Source organism: Seriola dumerili, unplaced genomic scaffold (genome assembly GCF_002260705.1).
Source record: "Seriola dumerili isolate Sdu_G_001 unplaced genomic scaffold, Sdu_1.0 BDQW01000800.1, whole genome shotgun sequence".
In the NCBI taxonomy this organism is placed as follows: Eukaryota; Metazoa; Chordata; class Actinopteri; order Carangiformes; family Carangidae; genus Seriola; species Seriola dumerili.
This window is the reverse complement of record NW_019175055.1, coordinates 487,908-498,262: the sequence shown is the minus strand read 5'-3', so window position 1 is coordinate 498,262 and position 10,355 is coordinate 487,908. Positions and strand designations below refer to the sequence as shown.

Sequence of the window (10,355 nt, the reverse complement as noted above, 5' to 3'; positions counted from 1 at the left end):
GTAGTTTCTTCTCCCCAGGTTTTGGTAAGAAAAATAAAACAAATAAAAATGAGGTGATGTGTTGTGTTGTTTTTCGAGGTCCTGTTTTATACAAACAGAAAATAATATATCATATGACAACAAACAAAACAAATATATGACTAGAAGCAATACCCCAAGTCATGCAGTCAGTCATGTGTCCCCCTGTGCTTTGAATGTCAAAGCCCGGGAATTCAGTGACTGCGTTCTTCCAGATATCGCCATATTTTCAGACCCTTTTCCTTTGACTCTACAAAAGCAGCTGAGAGAAGAGGAGTGGGAGTACAGGTGGGGGCTGGGGCCGGGGGCTGATGAACACTTTGTTGGTTCTGTTTGTGCATGTTTTCAGCTCGCTGTCCATCTTGCAAAAAAAAAAAAAAAAAAAAAAAAAAAAAAAAAAAAAATTGAAATGTTCTAGTGGTCTACAGTTGTCGTCCATTAGCAACCGTAGCTAAAAGCAGCAATATGTATTTTATTTTTATTTTTTATGTGCTGTGTTTTTCCTGTTTTTACTTTTCTTTGTTCGTTTTTTACTCAACATTTTATAGTGGGCGGGGCTCACTCATGGCACGATGACTGCTAAAGGTAAAGTTGAACGGGTCTTCTACAACTGGAACGACATGTACGAACAAACTTATCGCAGATGCACGATGTAGGAGCTCAGCCCCGTGTGAAGTTATGGATATGCCAGGTGTGTTGGTCATGCCACAGACAGAACATTAGATAAAGAGCACCTATTTCACTTTGAGGCTTAGGTTAACTTTGGGCTCAGGTTTTTATAGGCTGGTGGTGAATGGTTAGAAAGGCTCTATACTCCAAGGTATCCAAAACCACTGAGCTCGGAGTGAAACCGGCTGGGATTTCATCACAGCGCAGGGGTTACTGTACATACTCCATTGGATAAAGACAGTCGTAAATTCATAGGCCATCCATGTCAGCATCCCCTATGACACAATCTATCTAGTTCAAATCCTACGTGATTATTAAGCCACTAAACAGCCTTCTATAGATATTTCCCATCCACAGTTCTGATTCCACTATACTAACTCAAGTACATGTAAAGGTAAAGATTGGATATGACAGAGAAAGCTTAAGGGAAAAAGCTAATACTTCATCCATTTGTTTGATCAAAAAATGCAAGATACACACAAATGTAAACCTGCCAGACATCAAAAACATCATCACTTAGTTTTAATACGTCTATCTAAAATACACCTTACTGAGATAAAAGCAATTATAATATTCATTTTTGAGATATTTCGTACACTGCAATAACATTCTTAAACACATTTTTCCTCATCTGTCACTGTAATTCTTGTTTTTTTTTTTGTTTTTTTTTTTGCCATTCACATATGTCAGGGTTCATCATTACCATGATGATGATGCGTAAAGATGTGTCTGTACTATATTCCAAAAATAGAGCCTATATTTTAGATATGTCAGGCAGCCAAGATAACAGCTGCAGTACATCATTATCGTGGGAACTTTTAAAGATAACTGCTAGAAAGGAAGAGGAGAGTCCTCACAAGAGAAGCCAGGTGGATTCTGGGTCTTCTGAGGAACTACAAGTGTGGAGAAAGTCTCTAGCTGTGTCCCAATTAAGGGGCCGCATCCTTCGGAGGAAGACCGATTGCGTCACAGCAGCGCGACCATGCTGTCCCATTTCGAAGGATCCTTCAAATGTGGCCGAGAAATGCAGCCCTCTTTTCCTGGGGAACAAAGGATCCAATGGGTGGATCCTTCGTGGCCCAACCTATCCCAAGATTCATTGCGCGCCGGTAATGAAAGCAAACAACACCAACAGAGCAAGAGGATTACATTTTTAAATGCAAGTATCTGGTTTCAGCTCAGTTCAACAGCTAACGGTCCAACTGTTAAAACCACAGGCCTTACAACTTCAAGTTAAAAAGTTATGTGTTGTCAAGGTTGCTAGGCGATAGAAGCCGCGTTTTGTGACGCAACGCTAAGGACGGGCACAGCTGGTGACGCAAAGCGAAAATCGTCCAGATCGTCTCATTTCGGTTCGGCCCTCCGAGGATGCGGCCCCTGAATTGGGAAGCGTCTGTCTCAGGCAGTGAAAACCTCTAGAAGTCACGAGGGAGGAGATTCCTACAGGTGAAGTGCCTTCTGCTACAAAAAAGTGCTTCTCTTGAGGAAAAGTTTAAAAAAAAAAAAAGTAAAAAAAAAAAAAAAAAACCAGCATGATAATACATAATTGTCAACCAACTCACACACTTTCACATTTCTTTCTTTCTTTTCTTTAAAAATAATATGTGGCCATTTATGTGACTGGTCTTTGTGTTTGGCAGAAAACAGGGGCGACGTAGGTCTCTGTTTTTTATTAAGTGAAGTATTTTCATTAAAACTGACCTGACTCTAGGAGCAAATCAGTTACAGTTAAAAGAAAATAATTGGGACTTGCATCTAATTTTTTTTCTTATAAAAGAGCACTTTTTTTTAGAGGCAGGGTCACTTTTGTGGCTCTAGCCTTGCTGTTTAAGAGGATTTTTAGTTAAGGTTCATTTGTTGACTCAACGTCTATCTCTCTTCGTTCCTTTCCTTCACTCTCTCCTCTCCAGACTAATCACGACAATTTAGGTTATTAGAGTGGGTGGTTCAAAACTCAAGATGAGACACGTTCTACCATGTTCTTACATTTGGAAAAAAAAAAATAAAGTAAAAACAAAATATCCACTTCAAACTATATTTTTTTCTGGGTCACAACAAGACAGACAATCTTCACTAAAAATTATCTTTGATTTTTTTTCTTTTTTAAAGTATTACATTAGAAAGTATGCAGTACCACGCCTTTTGGCCTACTGATCCTGCCCTCTATACTACTAAATAGGGGATTGAAGGGGGATAAAAGGGGATGTAAATGGAAATAAAAAAAAAAAGAAGGGTTAATACATCGTTATAACTATAGGATAGGAAAAAAAGCCCAAATAAAAGCTGCTTCAACCTCTTTTCTCACCTTTTCCTTTTTACTCAAAGGGGTTTAACTTCCTTTTAAGGCTCAATCAAAAGCTTTTGTGCGCTTTCATTTAAGGCTTCTAAGTGTTTATTTATTCTAATCTTCCAACTTTTTTTTATCAGGCTCTGTAAAGAACCACAGCCTGAAAAATATCCATGCTGAGCTGAGCTGAGGCTGGCGTGGAGGCCATCTTGGCTGGGCAGGCCTGGGCCCAGGGCCGGGCCTCTCACTGGAAGGCCTGGTGGAAGCGAGGCAGTGTGGTGGTACTAAGGCTGGAGCTGAACACCGGGGGGAGGGGGTGCAGGGGTCCGAGGCCCAGACCCCCACTGGAGCTCTGCTGCTCCTGAGGTTGCGGTTGCAAAGAGGTAAGAGGTGCTGTGGCAACGGCAGCTGCTGCCGCGGCGACTGCTGCAGCGTGGGGCTCGGCAGCGTGCAGAGATGAGGAAGAAGAGGAGGAAGAAGAGGAGGAGGTCGCAGATGAGGTGTAGCCCATCACCAGCCCTCCCGTGCTCATGGGGGCACTGTAGGGGGGCAGGTTGAGGGGCAGGAACCCCAGCAGGTGGGAGAAGTCCATGTTAGCAGCACACAGAGACTCCGCGATCACCGCAGGGCTCTTGGACAGGAGGGGATCCCCGCAAAGCTCATCCGTCAGGCCCGAAGTGGGCTCCAGTCCGTCCTTGGGGGGCGAGGCAGCAGCGTGGGGCTCTGCAGAGGGAACCGGGCCTGGCAAACCGCTCTGCAGATCCATGAGGAAGCTTTCCATCTCCACTTTCAAGGGCTTGTCCAGCAGGTATGAGGTAGATCCCAGCTGGTATTTGGGGGCTGGCTGGGGCTGGTGCTGCTGCTGGGGAGCCGGAGGCTGGTGGTGGGGGGGCAGTGGAGGGGAATGGTGGTGGTGGTGATGGTGGTGATGATGGTGGTGATGATGGGAGTGTGGGTGAAGAGGTCCGGGGGATTCCATGTGACAGCCCATGCCCATAGCTGCAGACAAGGAACTGGGCATTAGGGACGGGTGTGGGTGACCCACCCCAGTATTAGACATTGCCTGGAGATGGTGGGGGTTGTACATGCCCATTGGAAAAGGGGCCCCACTGGGGAACGGTTTGCCCATCATGGGGTCTTTGTTGGGACCCATGCCGCACATCATGGGGCTGAGCTCCTCCTTCACAGAGCAAGGTGGTGATCCCGAGGCTAAAAGACCTAACATATCCGGAGGCTCCGTCTTGATCTTCAGCAGCTCCTGCGAGTGGCTCTTCTTTACGTGGCGTGTCAGGTGGTCCTTCCTGCCGAAGCGCTGGGCACAGTACTGGCACAGGAAGTCCTTCCGACCCGTGTGGACCACCATGTGTCGCCTCACATCCTTCCGTGTGTAGAAGCGACGGTCACAGTGGTCGCACGGGTGCTTTTTCTCCTTGGTGCCACCCGAAGACTTCCCGGAGTGGCTCTTGAGGTGCTCCAGGAGGATAGGCGTACTCTCGTAGCTCTGCATGCACACTTTACAGGTGAGATCCCCTGCCGTGGCAGAGTGCATGGCCACATGGCGCTTATATCCCAGCTTGGTGTTGTAGTGCTTCCCACACTCTTCACACTTGAAGGCCTCCTTGTTGGGGTCATGGGTCTGCAGGTGGTTTTTCAGGTGGTCTTTGCGGTGGAACATTTTCTCACAGAATGAGCACTGATGGGTCTTCTGTGGAGAGTGTGTGGCCATATGCCTGCAAGAAAGAGACAGACTGTGAATAGTACGGGTGTTTTAGGAGAATAGCATTCCTTTTGTTATTTGCAGGTTTGTTATTCAGTCTGACAGTAGTGTGCGTGTTAAAGTGAGGCATGAATTCCTTTGCGTCCAAATACATAAATGAGTCACAGTGGTTTACAGTCAGGACTCAAAATGGATTTTGGAACCACTTCCTGTGAATCACCAGATTCCAAACATCCTTGTATGTTGATGAGTTTGAGACTCAGTAATTGAAACCTGCACTGATCGAATTTCTGGCCACTTGGAGCAAACAAGCTGTAAACACAACATTTATATTTTATAACATGGTAAAAATGATATGGGAAATGTATTAGCAAACAAGCTACAGCGGCCTATGTGTCAAGCAGCTACAACATTATTATTCATTTGGGAGTTGTGTTCCTGGCCACCTGATGAGTGTAAGTCTTAAATTCACTCTATTTTTAGCTCTAATTTTGGTCTCCACCAACTCGTAAGAGAAATCTAAATGTTCCACTGATTTCACCAGCTTGTTGCTAACTGTGTCTGTCTGCTGTCTGATGCAGGACGAGAAGTGAACACTTGGTTTACCACAGCTTTTTCACTGAAAACAGCTGCCTCAAGCATCTGAGTGGTGGACGGTGAGTGCGGGTGGGCGGGGCTTGGGGCACGGCTGGGTGCGGTGAGTGCTTTCTGAAGATCAAGATACCACTTTTTCAAGTTCACACATTTTAAATAAAATTTGAATTTTATCCTTTCTGAAGTGGCTCATGTGGGATCCTGAGAAAGCTATAGAAACCTTGTGTTACACTGTTTTTAAAAGGATGTGAACTGAAGAAAGTTATTAATTCTACCTGAAGAGTTTGTATTTGGAGCTGAAGGCCTTGGGACAGTGCGGCTGTGAGCAGTGGAAGGGTTTCTCTCCTGTGTGACTCAAGGCGTGGACCCGCAGCTTCTCCTGTGAGGCGAACAGAGCCCCGCACACCAAACACTCGTTCCCGCTTGCTCTCCCTACCTCCCCTCCTTCCTCCTCCCTCTCCTTCTCTCTCTCTTTCCCCCTCTCTCGCTCTCTCTCTCTCTCTGTCCGTGGCAGCGGGGCGGCGCTCCCAAACAGCTTGGCGGCAGTCCGTCGTCCCTCTTCCTCCGGCGTCAGTGCGGTAATACGGTGTGAGGCATCAGCGGCAGCAGCTGCCATGGCAGCCCTAGAGTGCCGCTGCCATGAAAATTCACTTGTGGCTCCCCTGCCGTGCAGGCTCAACGTGGGAAGTTGCAGGGGGAGGTTTGTTGAAAAAGAAGGCGGCTGACGGTTCACTGGAAGGGCCGATGATCCAGCAGTAACATCGAGGTACGCCAAAATCTGTGGAGAGACAGAGGGTACATACTTTGACACTGACTGCTTTCAAGTTTGTGGCAACACTGAACATATTTTTCCCATAAAGCCTCATTTTTACCTGTTAAAATCCTACTTGTCTTTCTTTTGTCTCTGCACTTTCCTTCTCTCTCTCTGCTTCAGTCGCTCCTCTCCTTCTCTCTCGTGGTCTCTCCTCCTCACCCAGTCCCAACAGCTATGGTTGGCGGTGAGTGGGAAATACTGCTCTGCATCTTTACTGTCCTGTGAGGGGAGAGCAAACATGACAAACATATTGGTAAAAAGTGACTCCAGTCTCCTCCTACTTTAAAGCTTTGACAAAATATATGAATGTAGACAAAACCTCAGAACTAAAGACACGATAATCAGCTTTAGAAAGACTCTTCCTAGTCCTTTACTAACCAGCATCAAAGCTGGTGACATTGAGCTGGTGGGCAGAGATAAATACTTTGGTATTGTATTGTTTTGACAACAAACTGTGTTTTGAATCTCATGTTCCTTCCATAACAAAAAAGTTCCTTTTTTCTGAGGAAGAATTGCTCTTTTAATGCAAATAGAAATGGACTGCATCGACAGTATAGCACTTTTCTAGTCTCTACACAGCGCATATCTATCACACACACTCACTCATACACTATTTGGTACATAGGGGGTATTTTGGGGTTCAGTATCTTGCGACACTCCGACACGTGTACAGGAGGAGCCAGGGATCGAACCAATTTCCCTGTAAGGGACAATAGAGATACTTTAAACTTTAAACTTTGAGAATCCAAGCAAAAAATGAAACCTCTCTATCCCATAATGCAACAGGCTTGACCTGAATGATAATATGCCATTTGCAAATTCCACCTAAACAGCCTGTTTCCTCTGAGCTCACTAGGGGGAGCTGATGACAAGTCTGACAGACGTGACAGGAACTACAGAGGATTAGCAAAAAACAGTTTTGTGAATGATGATTCTCAATCACAGTCACAACACAATACCTTTATTTGTACAGCTATATGTGAGGACTGAATGTAATTACACAGCCTTATCCCTCATCATGTGTGTCTTCAGATGACAGTGTGGTGCACAAAGCCAGCTTTGTGTGTGTGTGTGTATGTGTGTGTGTGTATATGTACATGTATGTACTTGTTATGAAACTGGATAAGGCTCCTGTAATCCTTAGGAAAACACAGAAACACACACAACCCCCAGGGAAGAGAGAGGGTTATGGTGGATGGGTGGGTTGGGAGGTGATGGGGGTGGCCGGTGTTACGCCACAAACTCAGGCTTCCGAGAACCAGCTCTACCTGTCACCCTCAATTCAACAAACTGCTGACGGCAACAACGAAAACTGTCACAAACAAACTAAAGGCGGACATGATAACGTAAAACTGCACTGAAGCAGTTAGTAACCTGCAGTTGTTTATCAAAATAAACCACAAACTATTTGAACTTGTGTTTCTGAGAGACCGGCTGAACTCCCTCTGCATTCCCTTATTTACCCTCAGTGACCCCTGTGACCCCTGCTAGCTAACACACCAGCTAAGTCCAAGGTTGAGTGGACACAACACTGATCGCAATGTCAGCCGCGCTCAAAGCGTCAGTCACGTGAAATGAGCACCGTAAACACATGTGGGCATATGTGACAGAATGCACGCACGCACGCACGCACGCACGCACGCACACACACACACTCACACACACACACACACATGCATGCACAAGGTCTGCACATACATACACACTCCAAATGTAACGGCATCCTTTCTGTGTGAGAGGTCAATGAGTTAAGAGGGACAGCAAATATGCTGGAATCTGCTCTGATTGTTTTTGCAGATGCTTCTAATTTTTACATGTTTATGTAGAAATACTGTAGGTGCACACACACGATCCACAGGTTGGTGAGTGCGGCTAAAGCATGAACACATGACAGTTGTGTGTGTGTGTGGTCATCTAATTTCTTCGACACTTTATTTTGCCTCTGTGCTCACGTATGTCTTGGTGTGTACATATGCATACATGTGTCTTTGTTCTCATAATGTATGTGTATTTACAGCGGTGGTTAAGAGGACCTGACAGCTGTAGCGTTGTGTGGTGGTCATCACCCAGCGGGGAGGGTGCAGGGGGGTGACACCCGTCCCATTGACCACCCTCAGGGAGCCCGGCTCTATTGTACAGCCTACCCACATCGCACATTCCTGGCCTGAACCATGCCGTGTTGCCCCTGCCTCTCTCCTCCGCACACAACAGCACATACAACACACAGAGTTCTGGTCACGCCGAATGCAACATCATGTACACACACACACACACACACACACACACACACACACACACACACACACACACACACCCCCCCCCCCCAAGCCGGCATGCTCAAACACACTCACAAAGGCACGCACACAGACAGGCAGATACAGTACAATGAAAAGAATCAACACAGTCAAGTTACAGAAATAAACCAAATAGAGGTTGAACACAAAGGAGACACCATGACAGACCATGTGGAGAGGTAACTTCACACAGGCCTGAACAAACCCACGTGACTCATACTGACCCATGCAATATTAGTATGTTTACACAACCCCACAACTCTCTTTTCAATTGAAATGTTTTTGTTACCCTGTGCAGATAAAGTGCAGTACATTTCTTCAGTTTAAAAAAAACATATAATATTAAAGGTCCCATATTGTATAAAGTGAATTTTCCATGTGTAGTTTGATTATAGATCAGGTCTAGGTTCTATATTAATACTGTGAAAGTATCAAAGTGCTCAGTCCACAGAGAAATGCACACAGCCTGTATTCAGACACTGAGCCTTGGAACTAACCATCAGGACTTCTGTAACTTTGTGATGTCACAACAAATCAGTCACCGCCCTCAGTCATGCCCCAAGCCCCGCCCACTTGGACCCGCCATCCACCCTTGAAGGATTTGGTTTCTCTGAGTGTTTACCTGAAATCTGCTATATTTTTATTTAATCACTCAGAAAAATTCAGCCAATCAGAAAAAAGTCCCTCTTCTGATTGGCTCACCGACCTGTTGTTGCTACAGCTCCAGAGAGAAGCCTGAGAGAGGAGATGTAAAACTACACTGAGATGGTTTTTGGTTCTTAAAACCACAAATATATCTTCTTATGGATCAACACTTCAAAATAAAACACTGGATAAGAGCAAAATATTGGACCTTCAAGCTAAGTCACTGACTAATAATTCAATTTGAACTCCAACACCACCTCAAGCAGTGATGCTCTGGTTGATACGAAAACAATTTTATTGTGTTTTTATGTCATGGGTTTCTTTTTGAGAGTGATGCTGAATTACTTAAATACAATAACATATATTATTTGTCATTGAAATTCTATTTGTAATGGCACACTGAGCTTTCATTATCTTTTGAGCCCTCAGTATAAATTTTAACAGCGGTCAAACAGACACTACAACAGGGTAAAACAATACAGCTAAAGAGAAATAAAGTGACGGTATTACAAACTTTTCATCTGTTAGTTTGTTGAACAGCCTGAAGGTTTTAAAGCTTTTTTATATCCAGCCTTTCTGTAGCCGCTGCTCTCAGTTATTGATTCTCTATCAACCATCAAATGAACAACTTTCCTCATGTTTCTACAACTCACTGAACTCATCAAGGAGCAACAACCGCTCTGTGGACTAGCATCTTTCTTGGATGTGTCTCTACAGTTCAGTTCACACGGTACTGTAAGTTCCTTATTATGTATCAATCAACCAATGAAACTGCAGCTGATATTTCTCTCATGTGTCCACCATCCCCCCCACACACGCATGTATAAACCCCTCGGTTCTCCCACTGTTGTGTTTGTACAGTAAATCCATCACCGTCAGTCCGCAGCTACGATCAGTTACAGTTTGAGCTCCTCCAGATGCAAACACTAGTCTCACAGCAGCAAACAAGGAACACTTCAATAGAAATAATAATAATGATGATATCAAGAAATAATAACTCTTGTACATGATCCACTCTTTTTTTGTATTTTCCGTACACACATTTGATAGAAGTGTTATTTCCGCTTATGATAAAAGGTTTCTCACTGCTAATAAAGATTAACATCATGTAGAGAAGAGTTACAAACATAATATTCAAAACATGTTGCTCTATATTAGAGGCCATTTGTAATTTGATTTAATTGATTTCTAAAAATCTAGTACACTGTTGTCAGCCATACTCTCTCTATCAAGTGCTTCCTCGTGCTCTGTAACAAGTAAAAGCAGCACTCTGAAGACACACACTTGGAACTTTTTGTCTTGATCAGGTGATACAGG

At 44.5% G+C, this 10,355-nt stretch overlaps 1 protein-coding gene across 1 annotated transcript; it reads right to left on the bottom strand.

Moving 5' to 3' along the window:
• Positions 1 to 2,188: 2,188 nt before the first annotated feature.
• plagl2 (PLAG1 like zinc finger 2) lies at positions 2,189 to 5,756 on the bottom strand. The gene is made up of 2 exons (XM_022765918.1): positions 5,561 to 5,756; positions 2,189 to 4,704 (listed from the first exon to the last, which is right to left on the bottom strand). The coding sequence occupies exon 2, from the start codon at positions 4,698 to 4,700 to the stop codon at positions 3,219 to 3,221; it is 1,482 nt and encodes a 493-aa protein (XP_022621639.1). The 5' UTR covers positions 4,701 to 4,704; positions 5,561 to 5,756; the 3' UTR covers positions 2,189 to 3,218.
• Between the last annotated feature and the right edge of the window lie 4,599 nt (positions 5,757 to 10,355).